The sequence below is a fragment of the Akanthomyces muscarius genome (assembly GCF_028009165.1).
Source record: "Akanthomyces muscarius strain Ve6 chromosome Unknown contig_16, whole genome shotgun sequence".
In the NCBI taxonomy this organism is placed as follows: Eukaryota; Fungi; Ascomycota; class Sordariomycetes; order Hypocreales; family Cordycipitaceae; genus Akanthomyces; species Akanthomyces muscarius.
This window is the reverse complement of record NW_026611617.1, coordinates 248,704-271,885: the sequence shown is the minus strand read 5'-3', so window position 1 is coordinate 271,885 and position 23,182 is coordinate 248,704. Positions and strand designations below refer to the sequence as shown.

The 23,182-nt window shown below is 55.4% G+C and overlaps 8 protein-coding genes across 8 annotated transcripts; 4 read left to right on the top strand and 4 right to left on the bottom strand.

Moving 5' to 3' along the window:
* Window positions 1-192: 192 nt before the first annotated feature.
* Window positions 193-1,745, bottom strand: LMH87_008099 (uncharacterized protein; the record flags this gene model as incomplete). The annotated part of the gene is made up of 2 exons (XM_056192717.1): window positions 193-279; window positions 342-1,745. The coding sequence occupies 2 exons, from the start codon at window positions 1,743-1,745 to the stop codon at window positions 193-195; spliced, it is 1,491 nt and encodes a 496-aa protein (XP_056057190.1).
* Window positions 1,746-5,252: 3,507 nt separating this feature from the next.
* Window positions 5,253-6,876, top strand: LMH87_008098 (uncharacterized protein; the record flags this gene model as incomplete). The annotated part of the gene is made up of 4 exons (XM_056192600.1): window positions 5,253-6,537; window positions 6,619-6,634; window positions 6,718-6,807; window positions 6,864-6,876. The coding sequence occupies 4 exons, from the start codon at window positions 5,253-5,255 to the stop codon at window positions 6,874-6,876; spliced, it is 1,404 nt and encodes a 467-aa protein (XP_056057189.1).
* A 3-nt stretch (window positions 6,877-6,879) lies between these two features.
* LMH87_008097 (uncharacterized protein) lies at window positions 6,880-8,319 on the bottom strand (the record flags this gene model as incomplete). The annotated part of the gene is made up of 2 exons (XM_056192483.1): window positions 6,880-7,047; window positions 7,114-8,319. 2 exons carry the CDS (start codon window positions 8,317-8,319, stop codon window positions 6,880-6,882), a joined length of 1,374 nt encoding a protein of 457 aa, XP_056057188.1.
* An 803-nt stretch (window positions 8,320-9,122) lies between these two features.
* Window positions 9,123-9,809, top strand: LMH87_008096 (uncharacterized protein; the record flags this gene model as incomplete). The annotated part of the gene is made up of 1 exon (XM_056192365.1): window positions 9,123-9,809. The coding sequence occupies one exon, from the start codon at window positions 9,123-9,125 to the stop codon at window positions 9,807-9,809; it is 687 nt and encodes a 228-aa protein (XP_056057187.1).
* Window positions 9,810-12,503: 2,694 nt separating this feature from the next.
* On the top strand, window positions 12,504-14,053 carry LMH87_008095 (uncharacterized protein; the record flags this gene model as incomplete). The annotated part of the gene is made up of 3 exons (XM_056192249.1): window positions 12,504-12,680; window positions 12,749-13,557; window positions 13,609-14,053. 3 exons carry the CDS (start codon window positions 12,504-12,506, stop codon window positions 14,051-14,053), a joined length of 1,431 nt encoding a protein of 476 aa, XP_056057186.1.
* Window positions 14,054-14,289: 236 nt separating this feature from the next.
* Window positions 14,290-17,016, bottom strand: LMH87_008094 (uncharacterized protein; the record flags this gene model as incomplete). The annotated part of the gene is made up of 2 exons (XM_056192134.1): window positions 14,290-16,114; window positions 16,208-17,016. The coding sequence occupies 2 exons, from the start codon at window positions 17,014-17,016 to the stop codon at window positions 14,290-14,292; spliced, it is 2,634 nt and encodes an 877-aa protein (XP_056057185.1).
* A 1,751-nt stretch (window positions 17,017-18,767) lies between these two features.
* On the top strand, window positions 18,768-20,081 carry LMH87_008093 (uncharacterized protein; the record flags this gene model as incomplete). The annotated part of the gene is made up of 4 exons (XM_056192021.1): window positions 18,768-19,319; window positions 19,378-19,386; window positions 19,434-19,883; window positions 19,941-20,081. The coding sequence occupies 4 exons, from the start codon at window positions 18,768-18,770 to the stop codon at window positions 20,079-20,081; spliced, it is 1,152 nt and encodes a 383-aa protein (XP_056057184.1).
* A 558-nt stretch (window positions 20,082-20,639) lies between these two features.
* LMH87_008092 (uncharacterized protein) lies at window positions 20,640-22,390 on the bottom strand (the record flags this gene model as incomplete). The annotated part of the gene is made up of 2 exons (XM_056191905.1): window positions 20,640-21,303; window positions 21,366-22,390. 2 exons carry the CDS (start codon window positions 22,388-22,390, stop codon window positions 20,640-20,642), a joined length of 1,689 nt encoding a protein of 562 aa, XP_056057183.1.
* Window positions 22,391-23,182: the final 792 nt, after the last annotated feature.

The window sequence follows — 23,182 nt, the reverse complement described above, 5'->3', positions numbered from 1 at the left end:
AAAGCTCATTTGCACAGTCAATACTCCAGGCTTTGCTCAACGCCAGCTCGATTGCAATTTCTGCCTCTCCAATAGCTGGCTAAAAAAAGAAGTAGAAGGACGCATAAAATTCATTGCAATATCTATTCGTACTAGGAAAATGGCTATTCAATCTTATAATACAATGCATGCATATCGTACAGTTGTTCGCTATCAGTGTCCAGCCGTGGCGTTACCGACGGTCGGAAGCGGGCGGCAAGCGAATGGACGATGGGTGTCACCGTGAGTGGTTTGGTCAATCTGTCCCGGAAAATTAGTAACGGCAAAGGAAATAAGAAGAAAAAAAAGACGGCAGAACTTACGATATCTTTAATTGTAGCATAGGTGCCAGCGCCCAGAGTCACAATACCAACAATGAAAGCGAGAATGCTTCCGAGACTGATGAGGATATTCTTGCGTGAGAACCACGGGCCTTCGCAGAGAAGATAGAACCACATGACGGCCGGAATCCAGAAAGAAAATCCCGAGACGAACAGAGCAGAGGCAAGCGACAGCAAGTCCGAGAAGATGGGGATAGCCTCAGCAATGATCCAAGCAATGATGGTAAAGACGGTGACCAGGGAAATCCACCAGAACCAGCCCTGAGGGGTGTTGACATATCGGACGATGGACTTCTTCCAGATACGGCCGTGAATGTATCGCAGAGCAACTGTGGAGTTGATGGAACCAGAGATGAAGATGACAGGCAATGCCACGCCAAAAGCCACCTTTGAGATGGTAGGACCGGCCGACAGTAGAGCTGGCGCGAGCACATTGCTGCCAATAAAGGCGTAGCACAAAGCACCGGTCAGCGTGTAAATGCAGATCTGGATGGTTCCCGACGCCCAAATAGACTTCATATAGTCGGTCGGGGTGTGCATCTCGTCCATGAAGGAGAATTGGCCAATGGCGAAGCTAAAGGCGAAGATGATGTTGCTCACAGCGACAAATGCTTCGGAAAAGCTGAGGCCTTCCTTGGGCATGGTTCTCCAATCAACTCCCTTCAGGCCGTGCTCACTGTTGGTGGCCTGAATGCCCGTCGCAATGATGGTGATGCCAATCGCGACAATAATGGACACGAAGTCAATGTAGCCGAGGATAGCGACTTCAGTAAAGGAGGGGGGAATGGCCAGAACCAGCAGAATGATTGCGGAAATGGCAGAAAAGGCAACGGAGCAGACGTGTCCGTTGTTGAGATCTCCCAGCGCGATGCTGCCAGTCAGCGCATGCGATCCGACAACCATAACCAGTTCAAGAACCATAGCAGCACCGAAGAGTTCGTAGCCAAAGCGACCGAGTAGCAGGCGTCCCGCATCGGCATAGCTAGCCGCTTCAGGGTACTTGAGCTTGACTTGACCGACGATGTAGCTGGTGAAGATGGCAATAAAGCCCAGCATAATGGTCAGGAAGACGCCGGGGAACATTCCCAGCGTGTCGTATGCCTTGGGCAGACTTAGCGCGCCGAGAGCGACGGCCTCGACAATGGTGACAATTGCAAGGCGCTTCCAGCCGAGGCGATGGAAGTGGGCGTTTCCAGAGGCAGCAAGCTGCTTCATCTGGTCGTTGTCCAGCTCGTCGCTGTGCTCGAAGCCAACTTCGGGGTCCTGCTGCGCGGGCAGCAGCGCGCCTTGCCGAGAGCCGGCGCTCTGCTTCGTGGATGCGGTGCCCTCGGGGCCATGGTCCTTGGAGGACACAGGCGCCGGAGCCTCGGGGTTCTGTCCCGTCATTTTGATGTTGCTGAGCTGTGTTGCAGCAGCACAAGCCCGATGCCAAAGGAAGCTGGTAAGCAGAGCTCCCGTACTGGAATGGTTCTGGTTGTCGTGGCAATGGGTGACAGCGGGATGGGTCGCGAGTGGCTTGTTCCTGAGAGACGGGCGACCAGAACGCTTTTCTAGAATATATGCAAATTTCCCCGCAACGAGAGAAATCGAACAAGATGACAACAGACCTGGTCTGGGGAACAGGCGACCTGGAGAAGGTAAAATAGAAAACTTTTTGACAAGGCCGACGGCGACACGCCCCACAACTCCAACTAACACGACAAAGCCTCTCCCGCCTATCGGAGCGCTCCTGCCGGCAGCTAGCGTCTAGAAGCGGCATTCCCAGCCCGACCGTACTTGGCAGCGCCGCCGTGGCGTCCGGGTCGTAGGCAAAGGGGAAAAAGTTTGACGTGGTGGCTTGCAGGGGCAGCCATTTCCCGGTAGCCGGCATGGCGTCCTGGCGATGCGATACAAGAGCATAGTATGTTGGACAACGACAGCACAGCAAAAAGCTGTTGGTCCCGGAACCGTGACCTCTGACAGCCCCAAGGAACTGGAGGTTATTGGCAATCCAACACGCGACAACAAAGACCTTCCCCAACCCAGAAGCAGACCCTGCGGGCACACAGCGGAGCGTGAAGCATCCATCCCAGCAACGGCTCACGCGACGACCCACTGGAGAAATTTACAAAGGCCACTCATTAGCCGTCTCGTGATAAGGGAATTGCTTGGTGTGCGTGGTTTTCTGCCTCGCCGCGAGTCAGCAATCATTCCATGCTGGTAAATTTGCTTAATGCATAGGGCCACTCTTCATGACTTGCGACCGATGTCGCCGAAGCACCGGAAGTAGCCGCAAAGAGACTTTGGCTACCCTAGAGCAGTGTTAAAATTTCTCGCATGAGGTTCAACTACGGTTTGAGGAAGCGTTTCGTATGGCCTTTGTACTTTTTCGCCGGTCGCATTGCGAGGGGATGAGTTTGGCACTTCCGAGATTGTGCGTCATTCGATTACCCTGACCCGCGAAGCAATCATGACGACTACATGCGATCAGCGGCGATGAGTTGGAAGTGAGCGGTAATTTGGCTCTAAGCGGAGCGTTTGATTTGGGGCCGAACATTGTGTCTTGGACATATGCGAGCATGCAATCTTGTTTTCAGCATGTCGTACACGGCGATGTTCTCTACTTGAAGGGGGTAGACTTGTTAGATACTGGTAACTGCATCACAATTAAGGATACGCCATAGCAACCGTGAGCTGGGACTCGCCTGTGGCGGTGCCAGGATTGGTACACCTCCTGTCAGCACGGGATTCGAAGCCACCGTGCAGTAGTGCCGATGGCGCAATGCTTAGCAGACCGATCGCTTTTTCATCGCATCCAGGAAACTACCAGTAGTAGCAAAGGACTGTCTGCGAATGGCTTCGGCAGGATTTAGCAACGCAAGTTCGGTGCCATGCCAACACTAGCTAGAGCAGGGTGCGTAGGGGACGTAATGGAGGGAGTCCCTTTAAGCGTATTTCTATCCACGGAGGCCACGGAGACCACGGAGCAGAAAAAAAAAAAACGATTGAATGATTGATCAACGCCAACGAAAATGAATCTTTATTCTTCGCCAATCATTTAGTTTCAAACTTGCATCTGTCATCGGGCGCCTAGGGACCCGGGACTGCTCCAAGCCTCCGAGGGCTCCTCGGCGCGCGAGGGCTTTATTCCTTCCAGAAGCCTTGCAGGCCCCCGCTAACAATCAAAGTTTGCTTGGCACTGCCACTATGGTAGGGCCGCGTTACTGGTCATCATTAATCTGTAGATTGATCCCTTCGTGGAGCTTGTCACTTGTCACTTGTCAGTCTCGGTGTTGCACTGCCAAAAAGCTCAGTGGTGGACTTGTATTTACATTATTAATCGGGCTTCCCCGGAGGCGTTCCTCAAGGCGGAAACACGTTTCGCGCTCTTTCATCTAGGCTCGGAATAGTTGGCTAATAATATTCTTCTACGCATGCCCCTCGTCGGATTCTCGTGTGGGCCATGCATACGTACGCTTCACTTAGATTGCGGCGCGCCAACTTGCAGGCTGTCAGCCCACTAGCATCGACTGGTTAGTTGGGTGCAGCCCGACGCGGTCGGTAATGAGACGGTCTGGACCTTTGCGGTGTACATATGCACATGGCAAGCGAAACCCGGCTCGCACGCTGGATGCAGTCGCTTTCATCGCGAGGTCCCATCCAGGCTTCAGCCACCGCTGTGACAACACGTTCATGACACCCTGCTTCCTTGGCAGTCAGGCGATCTGCGAGATCTATATTGATGGGAGGAATTGCTTTTAGCGGCACGAGAGTGCCTATCTGAAATATGATCACTCGGTGACCTGTTTATTACTCCATGCTTGGTGGGTTGCATCACATTTCAGATTTCCACCTCACCTGCGAATACGTGGAAGCAGGCTTTCAGACGAAACAAGTGTGGCTGACGTTGCTGTACCGAACGAGAGATCCGCAGCGGTGATGCAGCATTGGCCTCGCCTCGGGCATGGGTGGCAGTGTCGATGGAGCGGATCGCAGCTTGTGATACTGCGCCATGGACAGGTTAACCTTAATCTTCAACAGTTGTGACAGACTCGAAGCCATATTGCGACCACATCATCATCGTGGGTTTAAAAATACACAAGGCCGTCGCGGAGAGAGCCTGAAAAAGGGTGGGCGATTCGCCGATGGGGTTTCTCACATGGCTACCGCGCAAGCAATACGATGACATGGCAGCAATGCAGCACTAACAACGTCATCACCGGCTTGATGTGCCGACTGTGATTTGCTGCCGTCGGCGTAGTGTAATGAGTATGACAGGGCGCCAACGTCACCCACGCGCTCCAGACCCCCTCATAATCCCTTGTCGTTTTCCTTCTGGGACTAGTAAAATGCGCGCAAGTCAAGCTTTTTGCGGTAGAATAAGCCGGGCCTTGATTTGCACCGCCCAAACAGGTACCGCATTGGTTTCTTGTTCGCCGACTGGAGCACCTCCGAGTGGCCCAGCACAAAGTAACTACTTTAGCAGGGGAAAAAGAGCAAAGCTGCGTGGCTCAGCCCTACTACGGACAAATTACAGCGCCATAAACTTGGCGCTGGCCTCCACCCCCCTCCCTAGCCGATCAGCTAACTCGCTTCGGGGCCCCGGCCGACCGCAGCTCGCAGGCAAGGCTTCAAGTGCCTTCCGTATCGAGGCAAAATGTAGCGAAAGGGCCGTGTTGCCGCCCAGCTGCGCCCACACAGGTGGCATGCAGAGGCGGAGCACAAGGACTCTTTGTATCGGTGAGACAAAGGCAGGCACGGGTGTAGTAAAGCGAAAAGAAGTGATTGCTCTCTTTGAGTGGGCGGCGCCTTATATGACACGTCCTCCGCCCTGTCACGCTGAGAGGCAGGTTTCCTGCTCGCCTGTATTTTCTTACTCTATATCCAACCTGGCTCCAAAATCCCTCGCTCACGATGCAAAGAAGCTATCTGTACCCGGAAGGCACCAGTACCGCCTCGAGCTCCATCTCAGGAGTGTCAACCCGGTCCTGCGCACTCATCGACTCGGTCTATGCAACGGCCTCGACAAACCATGGCCCGCGTGTTAGCGGCCTTCCCAACCTATCATTCCGTTGCAGCCCCAAGAGTGCAGGCCCTCGCATCTCCATGGATACTCGTAACAGCGGCAGCAGTATCGATGGCTACGCTTCAAGCACGCGACTCTCCGACAGCCGCAGCTCGTCCTGTGGAAGCGATAACCTCGACACATCCTACCATCAGTTTAGCCGCACTGCTCACATGGGCATACTGGATCCCAGCTACAAGCTGTTTGTCAGCCAGCACGGGCACGGCTCTCTGGTCTACAAGATAAAGAGTGGTGCCGCAGTCATCGCAGGCGACCCTCTCTGTTCGCCAGACCAGATCCAGCCGCTTCTGGACGAGTTTCAACAGTTTCGCGGCGACCGACGTCTTCGAATCGTATACATTGGTGCCAGCGCCGCTTTTGCCAAGCAGTCGCAAGAAAAAGGCTGTGTGACGATGCACTTTGGGCGCGAACGCGTGCTGAATCCCCTCACAAACCCACTGCTTAAGAACAAGGCTGGAAAGCGCACAATCAGCCAGTGCCGCCAGCTCTTGGACCCTACTCGCGGCGGCATCTCTGTGGGCATATACGCACCCAGTGTTAATGGATATGATCCAGCGCTTGAAGAGGAACTGCAGGCAGTCTACGACGGATGGCGCGCGCAGCGTGACACCTCACGTCCATCTAATGCACAAGCCTTCATTACACAGTACGACCTCTTCTCCCGACCTGACATTACCATGTTCCTCTACACATGCGATGGCGACGGTCGTGCCAACGGCATCGCTGGTCTGCGATATCTCGGCGCCAACAATGGATTTCAACTGGATCCTTGTGTTGCCTCCGAGGACGCGCCCCGCGGCATTACCGATCTCCTCGTCATCTCCGCCATGCAGTTGCTGCGCAACAGCGGGGTCTCGTATCTCAGCTTGGGATTCGAGCCTTATGGCGAGCTCAAGGAGGTGACTGGCCGCGAGGGCTTGCTCGCGAAGCTGACGCGCGATGGATACCGTCGCGTGATGGGATCGATCAAGGCGTCCGGAAAGCAAACACACAACGACAAACTGCGGCCAGACGAAGACCAAGAGTCGGGGCTATACATCATCTTACCCCGCGGCTTGCTGCATTTGAGAGAAATTAGCGCCTTGATCAAGGCCGCGAATGTTGATGTGACGAGTCTGTTTTCTCGGAAAGAGGTATAGTGCAACGTGGACGTTCGCTGTCCACTTACACGCACGCATTGACGCCTAGCTTAAGGCAAATACGAGCACATGTATATTTTCTCACAGGAGTTTCCACGGGGGTTAGCAACACGCTGTTTTTTATGTACAACAAACCTGACATTCGCTATTGAAGTTATATTATATTCTTTATTTTGTTAGTCTACTCACGAAATCTACTATATTCTACGTTTTCGTCTATCAACCTCGTTGCTATTGCGTTTTGGTACGTGTCCCTCTACATTGAAACCCTGCTCAATATTGAACTTGTGCGCTCAATAGTTCAATGACTTGATTTTTATGCTTTTCCCAGCAGAGGCACGTTCATTCGGAAGCGGATGAAGCCAACCAGAACGGCAGCAGCTAGCGCCAGGGAGCCGGCATAGAACATCGCTGGGCGATAGGCATGAAGACCACCGGCCTGGCCGCCATACGCGTCCAAAATATAACCAGCGATTGGGGCGCCCTACATACACGGTGGTTAGATCGACGTCCAGAAGCAAGTTTGACTGGAAGTTGTAAAACATCTTACCATGAGATAGCCTCCAGCCCATCCGGTGACAATCATACCCAACGCAACTACGACCCGCGCAGAGCCAAAGACGTTGCCCACTACAGTCGGGATGGTGGAAAAGAAGCCACCGTTGGCAGCGCCATTCAAGACTGCGAAGACAGCCAGCGGTCCCACAGTGGTCGACGTTGGCCACAGCACCAGCATCCCCAGGGAACTGACCAGTAGACACCCAAACATGGTGTTGATTGGCCCAGCTTTATCAGAGAGAAGACCGCACAGAATGCGGCCTACGGCGGACGAAAAGTTGAAGCCGGCGAGGAGGGCAGCACCGGTGCTAGCAGACAGACCGAGGGAGCTGCTGTACAGCGGCAGAAAGAATGCGGGCACGAGGAGCGGGAACGTGGCGATGGCGCCAGCAACAAACATGAGGCTGAATCTAACGTCTCTAAAGAGTCGCCATTCAATCGTTCCGACAACCGCAACAGCACTGCGTTCCTTGATGAAGAAGGCAGCCGGCAGCCCGGTAGCAAACGTCGCCAGACCCATGACCCTGTAAGCCCATGCTACGCCGAAGCGCTGGATCAAGATGCCCTCGACAATGGTGATGATGGCGCCGCCGAGACCCCCACCGGCAAAGACCAAGCCGTTGGCAAGGCCGCGGCGGCGCTTAAAGTACTGCGCGGGCGTGACCGAGCACACCGTGAAGCAGAGGCTCATGCCGACGCCCAGCATGACACCGGCCGTGACGTACAGGCCCGGAACGCTCTCGGTGGTGAAGCTGCTGAGGATCTGCGCGAGGCAGATGATGGAGATTCCCGCCACGGCGGTCCAGCGCGTTCCGATCCGGCGGATGATGCGCGCGTTGAGCATGGCCATGACGCTGATGAGCGTCGCGGGGATGGAGCCGACAAAGGACAGCGTCGAGGGCGAGCCGAGCCCTTGGTCGACGAGGGCCGACTGCATCACGCCCCAGCTGTAGTTGACGCCGGTGAGCCAAAAGGACACGACGGCGCAGGCGCCGATGACGACCCAGCCGTGGCCGCCGTCGGGGACGGTGCTGTCGGCGACGCGGGACGCCTCGAGGATGGGGTCCAGGTCGCTGTCGGACTCTTCGTGGGCCGCTGCGCCGCGGAGCTGGATCGTCGTGCGCTGCTGCTGCTCGCTGCGCGGATTGCCCAGCTCCAGGGCCGTGCTGGCTGTCGTTGTCATGACCTTGGTCGACATGTTTCTCCCACCGAGCAACACAGTTTATATACGCCGAGTGTCTGTTTGTAAATATGGGAGAGTGGGAAAGCCAACAGAAGTTGGAAGGTGGATTTGACAACCATCATCGCACACAAATCTACAAAGGCGGACGCCGAGAAACTACCTGAATTCCCCCTCTTGAGCAGGCTGACCGACCCACTGGGCCGTGAAGGGTTTTGCTCGAGCATACAAGTCTCCAATATTTCGGCCGGCTTTACTCGGAGTAGCGAGCCCAAAAAGGTAGTTTTCACGTTTTAAGCCGCATCTCCATTTTGTCGTGTATTAGCTCGCGGCAACGATTCCGGCCACGGTTCCGGCCTCGTTGGTCCACTTTCGGTGGCGCCATTGATCACGCCAAGATGCGGTGTCGGAGGCGGGGATACTATTGGTTTTCGCTATAAGAACTGAGGAGTTGAATATGAGATATGACGCAGAGCTCGGCGGATATGAGTGGAAGTGAAATGGCCATCGAGAGTGTGTCCTCATGTGGTGGTTGTCGTGTAAGTCGGGCTCGAAGGACTAGGACAACTCGTCGCGTATTCAACACACAAGCGAAATACCGTGACCAGAAGTATATAAAGAGGTACTAGAGGCAATTCAGCAACGAATAAACCATGAAACATCTACTCGAAAGCATCTTTGTTGAATATGTGCTATAGGAAAATGCCTGTGCGAAAGTATGGATCACGTGATCCACTTCGAACTGCAGTGAGGTTTTCTCAGACACAAAATCAATCATCATCTGAAGGAGCATCACTGGCATACACGCTGCACGCCTGCTTATGGAGCCCCTCGGCACGGAGCCGGCCGGCATTTTCGTGCACAAAGACTTCATATCCGAGGAACATGAAGACGCCATCTTGCGGATATTTCGCAACCAGCTCGACTGGCCGGATCGCAAGGGCCGGCGCTCGCTACACTACGGGTACACGTTCAGCTACAAGACCTTTGCCATTGACCAGGACGTGCCGTACGAGCCCTTCCCGGACTGGCTGACACCTCTCCTCCCGACGAGCGAGGGCCGGCCGCCGGACCAAGTGTGCGTGCAGCACTACCCGCCCGGCGCGGGCATCCCGCCGCACGTCGACACGCACAGCGCGTTTGACCAGCTGTACTCGCTGTCGCTGGGCTCCCCCGTGCTGATGCAGTTCTGCCACGGCGGGACCAAGCAGAAGACGGACGTCGACCTGGCGCCGCGGACCATGATGCAGATGAGCGGCGCGTCGCGGCTGCACTGGACGCACGGCATCCGCGCGCGCAAGACGGACAGGCTGGACGGCGGCGACGACGAGACGGTCCGCCCGCGACGCGACCGCTGGAGCATCACGTACCGCTGGCTGCGCGACGGCGCCGTGTGCGAGTGCGGCGACGAGAGGCTGTGCGACACGGCGCAGCGCCGGATGGGCGTGGAGCGCGAGTATCGCTGGAAAGAGGCCGAAGCAAACCGGACTGGTAGGCAGGATACGTGATGTTTGTATCAATGCGTGCAAAGGCGCAAAACCCAGGGGAAATTCTTTTCTTCCAAGAGCCGAATAGAAAAGCTTTGTGGCTGGGCGGGCTCCGGAACTGCCGCTCAGCCAACGCGCGCCGCCGGCTATATGCGACGCGACCGTTGTATAATCTATTCTGTACAGACGGCTCGGCACCTAGGGCACGGACTGGCCAGGGCAGGCTCAGACGTCCAGCCGTCCAGCGCAGGAGGGTCGTCCATATTTAGACAGCCCTTGCTAATTAGTGGATGGCCGAGCTTTTCCCGTTTCACAGCCAAAGGGGCCAATAGCCGACATGCATGCGGCTGTCTGGGAGGGTTTGGCAATTGGAGAGCAGATCTTTCATGATGGTGCATGAATGCAGGCACATGCTTTAATGTGCGTTGTGGTTCCCGCGCGTCGATCCCGAGGAGCAGCCTGCCACACTGCAGGGCAGCAGGGAAAGGGGATGAATGCGAGTTGACGAGCCAGATGCGACGTGACGAGCCAGATGCGACGCTGGCCGAAATAAAAAAAGCCTTGGCAGGCAGCAGAGCGAACGACCAATCGAGACAGGGCTAAACGTCAGGCTCTTGAACGAGATGGATGGCTTCCCCGCAGCGAGGCTTTCAGACGCCAGATCAAAGCACATTCCCCAATGCCCAAAGCGCCAAGACACACGGAGATGGTGCAACTCCAACGGTGACTGCGAAAATTGCGCTGATGATGATGATGGACCAAAGGGACGAAAAAAAGGTTGGAGGCTCGGCACTCGCAGCGCATAAAAGAAATCATCCCCGGAATTACACTACAATTTTTTTTTCCTCGTCTTGATTCCATAATGCAACCATGTGAAAGGATGATGGCATTCTCTGTCACATTGTACCTACCCCAAACCAGCGAAAGCCGTCTCCAAGTTTGTTTTTATTAGTTTGGAGGGCTGGCTGGCTGGCTGGTGGTGGAACCGAGGCTGCAGACACGAGTAAGGCCGCCACGGCAGTTCTCTCATGTGTGCTTTTGGCTGTGACGGCACAATTTCTGCACAAGTAGTACATGCCAACTGAGACATGACTAGGGAATTTTCTTTTTTCGCTTCTACTTGGCGAGCGAGCTTTTCGCTGAAGAATAAATCCTTGAGCGGCCCGCCGGTTACATCGTGCATTGACGGGTGGTCGAGCTTTTTGTCTCGGCCGCAAGTGGCAGGAGAGACAAGAGACGTGGTTGGAAGCGAAACATGTCCGGAGTAGAGAGAACCTGCCCTAGATTTAAATATAGCGAAACAAGGAGGAGAAGAAGAAGACGAATCTCTGCCCGGCCGACAAGTCACGAGCTGCAGCCCACAGCCCACCCGACGGTCTCTTCTGTTTCTACTTCCTGCAGGCACCCATGCGCGTTGCACGCACGCAGCCAAGCAAGCAAGCCCAAGAGTCGTGTGCCGAGGATTGTCAACATCGGCCGCAAGGGAAATACCCGCCCGTTGCCCACCCTCTCCCGCACCTCCCAAGCATGACCAGACCGAGAAAAGCTGAGCTTGCGAGTGGGCTGTCGCTCGCTCGCTCTTCATGCACCCCACGTCGCGCCCGCCCGTCACTTTGACCTCTCGCTCTTAAAGCCTGTCAAAATTTAAGCTTTGCTGCGCAGCTGGGCTTCCCGCAGAGGGCGAGTATGTGTGTCCGTGCCAGCGAGCCCACCATCGTTAGTTGGGTGGATGAAAACTCAATAACGTCTCATCGGACTGCAAAGTGGCCTTGTACCCTGATCCCAGGAGGCTTGGACGATCGAGTCCAGAAGCGAACTGGGCTTGCGGGAAATCTTTTCACATGGATTTCGGGGAGGGAAAAAAAAAAAATCAGACATCAGCTCAACAAAAAAAGGACCAGGTTGCGACCGCCATGACATATGACAACCCTTGCCTCGGCGAACAGGGGCATGGGCATGGGGGAGGACTTGGCCATTCCTGCAAGCCATCTGCAGTGCGGGGGCAGCAAGCCCGAAGATCATCTCGTTGGGTTAGGGCAGTGTAATGCAACCCTAGTTGAGTTGGCTCTTTTGGTTGGCTGCTGCAACCCTCACGGCCGCTTTTTTCACACTCTTCTTCTTTCCCGTCACTCTCCCTCCCCTGGACGTTTGCGGGGGTGGAGAAGACACGCAGCTTGACAGCTCTTTATTAGTTTCCCTCCCCTGACTCGATGTGGTCTTATTCCTTGTACCCGGGCCGCGCAGCTGGGCTGGGCTCTCGGACTGATGCTTGGTAGCCCCCCGTCCCCCCATCCCGCTGCGGCATATTAGCACAAAGAGAGTGATGCAAGGTATCGTAGTGTGGAACGGAAGCGGAGTATCTGTCCGTGTGTAGTTTTTTCTCTTGACAAGAGACCAGGATCTGGGGGAGGTGTACGGAGTACTGGTAGCTCAATGTATATTAAGAAGCGCAGGCCACGCACCCACGCGATGAACCCGGTAAATGCCATTTCTTTTCCCCAAGCTCATTTTTGCTGATCGGATCTTTCCTTTTCATCCGTCCCTGACATAAAACAAAACTTTCGTCATATTCAAGCAACATATCTCTCCCTGGCCGTGACGAAAAGGAAAAAAAAAAAGAGAACCCCGCTGGTCGCCGGCGGTGATGGTATACAATCACCCGCGACCGTCATCGTCGTCCGCCTGCTGTGTATAACGCCTCGCCACTTTTTCACGATGAAGCTCTCCCGACGACTACCACTGGCCGCCGTCGCCACGGCATGGCTTGCAAGCGTCTGCCACGCCGAGCCGCTACCATCCTCGTCCACACCACATCATGCCGCCGTGGACGAGCGTCCTCTCATATCGCGGCGCTCCCTCGCCACCGTACTACAACTAGTACCAGCATGCGCTGTAAGTGACAACGAGAAGCTTTGCGCGTAGTAGCTCTGCGGGGGGGAACTAACACGGACTCTTGGTAGACGTCGTGCATTGAAAAAGTCACAGACGGCCAGGCATGCGCCGACGCGACGTGCCTGTGCGGCGACGTGACCATTGAGAAGCAGCTCGCCGCGTGCGTCTCCTCGGCGTGCAGCACCGCCGAGGGCATCGCCACCAAGAACCACACGCAGTCGGCGTGCGACCTCCCGCGGCGCGACCGCGCCACGCCCTTCAACGTCACCTCCATCACGCTGTGCGCCGTCACCGGCGTCATGGTCCTTGCGCGCCTCATCTTCAAGGTCTGCTTCGGCTACGTCGGCAAGCTCGGCCTCGACGACCTCTTCATCATCGTCTCCATCGCCGTGGGCCTGCCGTGCACAATCATCAACGGCGCGGGGCTCACGCGGCACGGCCTCGGCAAGGACGTGTGGACGCTCGCGCCCGACGTCGTCGAGACCTTTGGCCGCTTCTTCTACATCCAGCAGATCCTCTACCTCTTCCTCGTCACCACCATCAAGCTGAGCCTGCTATTCTTCTACCTCTCCATATTCCCCGGCCCGGGCGTCCGCCTCACGCTCTGGCTGACCATGGCCGCCACGGCCCTCTTTGGCCTAACGTTTATGCTCCTCTCTGTCTTCCAGTGCACGCCCATCGAGTTCTACTGGCTACGGTACATCCAGCCCGTCGACGGCCACTGCACCCGGATCAACCTGCTGGGATGGATACATGGCGGCGTCAGCGTCGCCATTGACGTCTGGATGATTGGCATACCGCTGTTCCAGATCCGCAAGCTCGAGCTGCACTGGAAGAAAAAGGTCGGCGCGGCCATCATGTTTTTAACGGGCGCTTTGTAAGTCATCAAGCATGACCCTGCGCGGCACATGTAAGCTAACCAAACAAGTGTCACCGTCGTTTCGGCGCTGCGACTGCAGTCTCTCATCTCTTTTGCCAATTCCATCAATCCGACGTGGGATGAATGGCCCGTCGCACTGTGGTCGACGATTGAAATCAACGTCGGTCTGATGTGCGCCTGCCTGCCGACGCTGCGGCTCATACTCGTGCGAATGTGGCCTCGCGTTTTTGGCAGCACGCTGCACTCGGCGTCTGAAAGGTCTGCCGTTTCCCACGCCACCAACACAAGCGTCTCTGCACGCAAGGCAAAGGCTCGCGTCGCCAGTGTAGATACCGAAGCATCACCTATCAGCCCCCGCTTGATGGAAGCCGACACGGCTTTTGAGCTTGATGCCAAGTATCCGACATGGGATGAACGTGAGGATGACGACGATTGCGACAGTCGCGAGGGGGCCTCGACGGCTTCATTCGAAAACGACTGTCACGCCAAATAGCTGCAGAAACAAAAACAAAATGCATAAATAAATATAGTAGTTACGAATAAAGATAAAAAAATATTAAAATCTTATTAAAATGTATACAAAAAGCAGTGCATGCGCTTGTGCGCCGGATATTCTATCGACCCAAGAGAGAAACATGATAAAATCGCCACCCAATATATATAACAGACATGTCGTGAAATAGTGAAAAATGAAAGAATGTGATGGATAGTCGGAGTGTTGTCGACTTCCTAAAACTTGGCCAACCATGCCTGGACGACCTCCTCGCGCTGTTCCTCTGTTGCCTCGCGAAAGTCCATGAGTGACTTGCGAAGTCTGACGAGCAGGATCTCGGCCTTGAGCTTGGTGAGATGGCGCTTTGAAAGCTCCCTCTCTACGCCCTTGAGCGTGTAGCCGGGAAGACCAAAGACAGCAGCGCCCAGCCCGCAGAAAAAGCCCTTGCCACCGCGCCAAATACCCTTGCCCAGGCCCCTGGCACCTTCGTCTCTGGTACCCTCGTACGGCAGAACGAAGATACCGGACAAGGCATCCCAAAAACCAAGTACGAATTCTTTACCCGCAACCTGGACACCGCTGCCGAAGCCCGTGATTTGGTCTCTGCGACGGACCTCGATACCGGCATAGCCATATGAAGGAAAGTTGTGGAAGCCGTTGGCCGTGTTCCAGAAGAAGGCGACGGGGGCTTTGAGGCCTGCCTTGGCGAGCTCGACACCGAATCTTCCAGTCTTGCGAACAAGATAGAATGTGCGACCGTGTTGGCCATGCTCATACTCCTCCCATTCTGCCTTGCGTTTGTCATTGAAAGTAGGTGCGCGTTTGACTCCAGGCTCGGGAGCAAGCACAGTGCGGAGAGACTTCTTTGCCATTCTTCTGGCGGAGAGCTCCATCTGGGAAGGCGTCATGTTGGTCGGCGCATGCGTCAGGATTCTCGGCCGACCATCGGGATGGGTCGTCGGTTCTGGTACGTGGTCCTCGGGTACAGTTTCTTTGCACTCAGGTGAGGATTCGGCCGTGGCTTCTTTCTTCTCGGCCTTGTGGCTAGGCCTATGCTTCCACGCTTTGGAATAGTCAGAGGAGGCAATGGCGACGGCAGTAACGAAGCCGGTGGCGGAAGCAACCATGCCTACAAACGGGTGCTCGGCGCCTTCATCGACATACCAGCTCTTGTGGTGGATCAGCTTGAATTGATCAGGCGTAAGAATGCCCCTATCAGCTAAACAGGCCGCCGCAAACCCACTGAGGCGAGCACCCGACTTTTTGTGTAGCCAAGAGGCGACCCTGTCTGGGCACAAGTCGCATTGTAGCTTGTCCTCGCTGACGAGGGTTTCGAGGAAGTCGTTGACGGTATCTTCTGCTCCATTTTCTGCAGCAATTGTCTTGGCCATCTCTTGGGCGCCTTTCTGGACTTCCGTCTTTAAGGCTGTGGTGATGCTTTCCGTGAGGCTATCGGCCGTCATCTGTTTGAATGGAATGGGATCCGGGCCAGCCCCAGCACGAGCTATCATTTGACCCCAAAAAGCCTGGTCTCCAAAGAAGGGAACTACGACAGTAGGCTTCCCGGCGGCAATACCAGCAGCAGTAGTTCCGGCGCCACCGTGATGTACGACGGCAGATACACGCTGGAAGAGCCAGTCATGAGGACAGTTGCCGATGAGATAGATGCTGTCGGGCACATCATTGCCAGTGAACTTGCTCCAGCCCTTGGAGATGATGGCACGTACACCAGCCTGCTTGACCGCTGTAAAAAGAAGCTTGGTGAGCTCTTCCGGTTTCTCAACAACAATAGAACCGAAGCCAATGTAGATGGGGGCCGGTCCTGCGGCGAGAAAAGCAGTAAGGTCGTCGGGGGGAGTGTACGAGCTGGCAAGGGGTAGAAAGGAGAAGCCGGTAATGTTGATGTATGACCCCCAGTCCTTGGGTTTGGGAATCAACGCCTTTGACCATAGGTAGGTGAACGGGACGCGCAAGCGTGTAAGTAGATGGAAGCCCCAGAGAGGACTAATGGGGTCGAGACCGAGCTTCTGGTGGCGGAATCTGGAGATCAAGTCACCGAGGCTACAGCACATTGTTAGAAAATATTCGAGGATACTAGAGCGTCGCAGGGATTGGACACGACGACCAAGTCAATAGTGTGAGAATGAAACTTACCCTTGCCATGTAAGGAGCTCCATCATGATGAAGGAGACGTAGTTGGCCATCTTCTTGTCGGCGCCACCGTAGTTCATGGCTGCTAGTGGATGGGCGAAGGCGTCGGTCGGGGACCAAGGCATGGTGAAGACCATGTGCAAAGGAATACCAAGCTTCTCTGCACAGTGAATATGGGCCATGGAGGGCGGATTGGCGATGATGACGTCGGCGAGGAAGAGGTCCTTGGGGTCCTTGACAGAAGCAGCCGTGATGGGCTCACCCATGCCGTTACCAGCCTCGATACAGCTCCGCCAGCAGCCATTGATGATTTCGGCCATCTCCTCGCGACGCTTGCCGACATCACCGGCCTTGACACTCTCTCTATTAGGTAGCAGACCGGGATTTCTGACCATGTAGGACATGAGAGCCTCTGGATCACCGCCTATGCTGAAGAACTCGACGCCTTGCTCCTCGACAAAATCCTTGAAGACTGGGTGAGTACAGATGCGCACTCTGTGATTGTGCGGGGCTTTGCCAAGGCTCTGGGCAATGGGGATGAATGGCTGGACATCGCCTCGGGAGCCAACGATGTGTATGGCGATGTTGAGGCGGGGGATGCTAGCAGGATCGGTCTTGGGAGCTTCGGGCGAGGCTGGACGGCTGGGTGGGTGTTTGCAGGATCGTTTCAACTGAAGGTCGTGATACCAGGAGGCAAGGGAGTGGGCTTCGCTATGGAAACGAATCTTGAAGCGGCCATCGTCGCCAACAGAGCCCGAGGGCCCTTGCTCGAGGATGAGCTGGCCAGGCTCTCTCGACTTGGTGCGGAACATGAATTGCTGTGTGTGTCTGTGACGAAGAGCTCGAGGAGAGCAGGGGCTGTGGCCCTGACAAGAGATACGAAAAAAATAGCAGAATCTGTCTGGCAACCTGAAGTTGTGATGGAAGCGACGGCAGACAATGTCTGGTAAATGGCGGTGGGAGTTGCTATCTCAAACGAAGCTGGCAGAAGCTTTGGCAGACCAGCAAAATACAAATGCGAGATGAGAGATGGAGCTTTTTACCCAGGAGGGGCGCCAGAGCTTAGATGACGGGGCGCTGATCCAAAGCCAGGCAGGGACCCGTCCACTAAAAGGCTGAGAAAGTCGGACGTCGGCCACCTGAGCTAGGCCGCTAACGGGAGAGCTTCAGCGAGCACAGGGCCGGAACTTGACGGGTCGGCTAGCCTGGGAGGCGACGGAGTGCTGGAGGGCGCTGGAGGGAGGCGGGAGAGATACCTGTGGCGAGGGTCCACGGTGATTTGGCTGATTTTCCGGGCGTCCGGCGATGGGGGGTGGAGACGCTGCAAGGCCCGATTGCCTGGCACCTGTAGTGCGGTTTTGGTGGCTGTCGGTGCTGGAATTAGGTGCTGATTCTGACATGGGAAAGAAGAGACGATTCAGCATTTCATCTCGAGCATGATGAGGAAAAACTCACTCGTCAGAAATTTCCCGTTTCTCTTATTTGTTTGCTTCTCTTTGTCTTCCTGAGCTTGGGTACTGTAAGCGAGCTGCACAATTGCCGTGCTCATCAGCGACCACCGCCATTGCCGCCACTCCTTGAACGCTTCCGGTGTTTTTAGCGGGCACCTTTGCGCTAGAACCGGCTGGTCGCGGCGGACATTCAGCTGCCATCCAGAGGCCCTGTGACTGCCATACTGACACCGCGACCGTGGTTTGCCGCTATCTTCCTCCCCGACGGCGTTTCCATTTCTGGTCTATAACTAGCTTTGCGAAAAAGTATCGGGTTTTATTACATTGCGTCTCTCGGCTGCCTCGCACTCCCCGACGCCATTACATCAGCTTGCACTCCCAGTACTGCTGTGCACGGCTACCTATTGCCTACCCAGACACGCCAGAGTACAAGGGTCGGGAAATATAGCCTGCCCTGCACCCTGTAAGCAGCGCTATGGTACCAGTAGTCTGGGAAAAAAGAACCAGGGCGCAAGGCTAGAGAAAATTTTGAATACGAAATAAGCATTGATTTTCAAGATCGATTTCACCAGGCATCTGCCGGCGCCACTTCTACTGCCAAGTACCGGCCAAGCCGGCCGGACCCCCCGCGAGCGTTACAGCACTCAACACCGCGGGGACTCGACTTTTCTAGCCTTGCCGCCCCGCAACCAAACAATAAGTCCTCCCGTCAATCCCACCAATGCTTGCGTCGCATTGTCTTCCTCAGCACCGGCCCGGACTTTCACGCCATCCGGATTTCGGGATAGCATGAAAAATGCAAAATACTCTCGTCGTCTTTCAGTATATTCTTATGATTGCTGGGCTTCCCAAGTACTCTCCGTCGGCCGCACTCTGAGTTGGATACCACACACACTGCAGTCGTCTACGGATCTCTCTATAGGTAGGTAATAAGCTAATTTGCCTGCTGGCCATAGCTCAACTCACTAGTTACAGCGCTTGCAGCGACTGAGACCTCGCTAATAAGACGAAACTAGCACGGTCCCCAGCCTGTGGATAGCGGCCACCCGCTGGAGCTACTGCCACGAACTCGCCCATTGCAGCATCACCACCGTCGACAAACAACCGACGCCATGGCTTCCTCACCACGTCGGTCCTCTGATGCCGATGGCCAAGACTCTAACGTGACCATTGTCGGCCGTGCCCGACGCGCCTCACTTTCCGTCATCAATGCCAATCCTCAGCTCGGCATCTGGCAGGCCGCCGGTACTGCCATCGCCCAGGCTCCCAACCTGACGGAGCTCCGGGACATGGACATGGGCGCCAACAACATCACATTCAACTCGCAGGGCCATTCTGCGCGTCTGGCTGCCGTATACGAAGACACCGGACGACTTGCGCTGGTCCGCAGCAACACGCGAGTTCTTGACAAGGAGTCTGACCAGGAAAAGGCGCCACCCGTGCGCGTCGCAGAAACGCCTGCAGAAGCTGCTCAGCAAGAGCCGACCGCCAAGACAAAGGAGCACCACCGTCACAGACATCATCTGTGGCATCACAGCCACGGCGAAAGCGATGGGAAAAAGGCAGACATTGGGCCAACAATTATGCACGGCCTGCAGGCGTTCTGGAAGTTCTTCATCACACCGGCTGGCTTCCTCATTACCATCTACTGTCTCAATATTGTCGTACGTACCTATACAATGACCAAAACTTGTTCCTAGTCCGAACGCTAACAATCTACAGGCATGGGGTGTATGTGAAGCTGCCTTTTCCCAAGCTGTATCTCGCTGACTTTCTAGGCCATGCTCTTCTTCCTGCTACTCAAAGCCGCGCCCGCCATGAACCATCCCTCCGCCGATGACAACTCATCCCCGCGCAAGATCTGGCTCGAAATCGACTCACAGATCCTCAACGCCCTCTTTTGCGTCACAGGTTTCGGTCTTGCGCCCTGGCGCTTCCGCGATCTGTACTACTTCATTCGCGGCGCACACATGCGCGAGAGGATCGCCATGGCCAAGCTCGCCAAGCAGAACCGCGGCTGGTTCCGTCCACCGACTTGGTATACGGAGATTCAGGAGACGGAGGGCGAAACAGACGACCAAATAAAACCGCCCACCTTTACTGGCCAAGTTGCCCCCCCTACGCCCGTCTGGAAACTTGGCTTTACAATCTGGATGATGGTATGCAACACCCTACTTCAGGCGGTTCTGTGCTTCTTCATGTGGCACTACAACCGTATAGATCGCCCTGTGAGTCATACCGCGCCATCAATCAACGCTAGCCGACTAGATCTGACTGGAAATTAGAGCTGGGCGACGGGTTTATTCATCGGCCTTGGTTGCGGTGTCTCAATGCTTGCCGGTCTTATGTCTTATTGGGAAGGGCGTAAAGTCAAGAAGATTGAGGGCCCTGCCGTCGAGGTTGTTGAGGGTGTAGAGGTGGTTTAGGGGACAAGAAACAAACTGACAGCCAATAAATAACAATTGCACTGCGGAAGGCGGCTCATGCTGAACCGCTTCTACGGACGGCGCAGACGTGCTCGCACAAGCGCAAGCGAGAAGCCCAACTGCAAACTTTCGCTCCAGTGCAGAGGAATCTGAAGCTTCCACGAGGCATTTCATCGCGTACTGCAGGATACTCGGCACATTCATTGAACGATTTGGCACGAACCAGATTCCAAGGTCGCAAACAGTAGTGTATACCGGCACTGTAAATGATACGTAAAGTTAATACAATATTCTAAGAAAATAAGACAATGAGAAATAAAAGCGACACGATAGCAATGCTAATAATACAAAAATGAGCAAAAGTAAAAAAGAAAACAGAAGTAGGGGATACAGCCCCCAACAACTGCATAGTACTTCAAGCCGTCTAAAACGCCGGTGCTTCGCAGCATGTCTATCCCCTCACCCCCTTTTTGTCTGCCATTTTGTCGTCCACATGCAATTTTTTCTTGACACAATGCTGCCGTCTTCTTTTTCCGTTTTCTCTCTCGCGACGCAGTTTCACTTGTCCAGTTTGTCCTTACTCACTAGCATCGCTTCTTTGTTATCCGTCAGTTTCGCCTTTTCTGCCTCAAGCTTCTCGCCCTCCGCAATCTGCCTCAACTCTTCCTTCTCATCGGCGGTAAGCTCTGCCGACGCCGAACCCAGACGCATCGTCACCGTCAGCATCAAAGACACACCGGCGAGTCCGACACCCAGCCAAAAGCCGAGGCGGTACTGTTGCGCCAAGCTGAGACTCGTGCCTCGAATCTTCTGCACGGACGAGATGAGCAAATCGCTGGACCCGAGACAAAACGAGCTGCCAATGTAGATGAGGCAGTTGGTGACGCCGCCCACCACGGCCTGGTCGCGCTTCGGCAGGGCCGTTGTTAAAAACACATTGGTGACGTTGAAGGACAGGTCGATACCGAGAGTCGCACAGCACATGGCGGGGAAAATGTACATCCAGTAGAGAGTGCTGCTTGATTGGCCAGAGTCGACGGGCATGATGGCAAAGAGCAGAACGCAAAAGAGAAAGCCGAGGCTGGAGAGAATGAGGAGGATCTGGTTGGACAATAAATGCAGAACCAGACCACCGATGAAGGCCAGAAACAGACCACCAAGGAAAAGCGGCGTATACCAGGCGGCAGCAAGAATCGGGCTGGCGTGAAGAACATTGCCGATGCTGCAGCTCGGGTTAGTAATTAAGCCTCACGATCTTATCCGATAGGCTGCTGATTGACTTACTAAAGACTGGTGTAGAACAAAAAGATGGAGTTCACACCATAGAAGCAAAACAACGAAATGAAGAGCCTAACCATGTACCTTGGTTTGAATATCCTTCGCGGCATGAGCGGTTGCGCTGAGACCCAGCCCTGGACGTATATCGTGAGGCCCAGAAAGATGACGCCCAAAACGAGACACACGATAATGTAAGGAGTCCCCCATCCGTTTGGTCCATGGCTGCCGTCTGAAAAAGCAAAATTAATGAGGGCCAGCGCCGGCACCGAAGTGACGAGCCCCAGCCAGTCCATGCGCGCCGCCGGGTCAACGTCGTTGAGCTCGCGCGGGATGGCGGCGTAGCTGACGGAGATGACGACAAACTGCAGCGTGGCGCCGAGGAAGAAGTACCAGCGCCAGTCGGCGTACTGCGTGGTGAGGGCGGCGGTGAGGATGCCAAAGTAGAAGCCGACGGCGGCAAAGGCGCCGTAGATGCAGTACACGCGGTTCTTGCGCGGGCCCGGCCGGTAGATCTGGCCGAGGATCGACAGGCCCGCCGGCAGGAAGGCGCCGAAGCCGATGCCCTGCATCGCGCGGCAAACGATGAGCGGCGTCGAACTCGAGCAGAAGCCCGCGGCCGCCGCCCACACCATGAGCCAGGCGTGGCCGCCGAGGTAGACGACGCGCGCGCTCCACTGGCTGCAGAGGCGCGAGAAGGGCAGCAGCACGACGCCCGCGGCCAGGTTGGGCACGGCCGTCGGCCACGTCCGCGCCGTCTCGGGGATGTGGATGGCGTCGGAGAGCGTGGGCAGGATGATGTTGAAGCCCGAGGTGAAGTACTCGCTCATCATGAGCGACATGACAATCGAGATGACAAAGACGACTTCGATAAATGTGCTCGCAAAGATGGGCGGCCGCTCGCGTCCGAGGCGCTCAATGTCGGCCTGCGTGAGCTGTTCCGGCCGATGCAGGTCTATTGACGTAAGCGTCACGGCGTCGTCGAGCTCCGTGGCGGATGATGTCGCCGTCGACGGCTTTCGACTCGTCGCCATGTTGCTGCGGTGTTGTTGGTCAACCGGACCAAAGTCTATAAGCTATGCAGCTTGTGACTGGAAAATAAATCTAGGAGCTGGGGCCACGAGAACCAATACAAGGGAGAATGAGCTCTGAAGCTCTTTTTAACAGCTTGGAGCTAAGCTCCATTACGAGACGAAGGCCATGACTTCTTGCCTCCCCCTTCCTGCTCCAAGCTTGAAAATGCGTAGGCATTCCGGTGATGCCTCTCGACTACCCGATTGAGCCACTTGTGTCTCAGTCCTGGATATGGTGCCCAGCCAGTGTCTAGCGTCCGCAGCCAATCAGGCGGATGCCTGCCTGAGATCCAGGTCAAGTGTCGGAAACTCGGGAGGAAAGGAAAATCGGTCGCGAAATTCTGCGCGACAGGTCTTGTCTCGCCATGGGAAAAGTGACACGCCGCCTCGGCGGCCTGCGAGCCCTTGCCAAAGACATTCCCCGGCAGCGTCTGTCGTACGTTGGGGAGTCCACAGCGGACAATTCAGATGTGAGACACGGCTGGCTGGCTGAAATCCAGTCCCTGGCAAAAAAAAAAAAAACCTTCCGAAGCTTCCTTAGAACCAATGCTTTGGGTCGTGTCGTAGGGAGGGGGCTGGCGTGTTGGCTCGAGAAATTATGGACTGGAGCTCGTAAAGATTGTGCGCAATAACAAGCCGGAAGCCTCGGCTGGGCTGCGTCAGTCAAAGATAAATAAATAAAGGAAGCATTGGGTTTGCGAATCACATGGTCACAAGCCTGGCGCGGCAGTGCTTGCTCCCAGTTGTGACTAG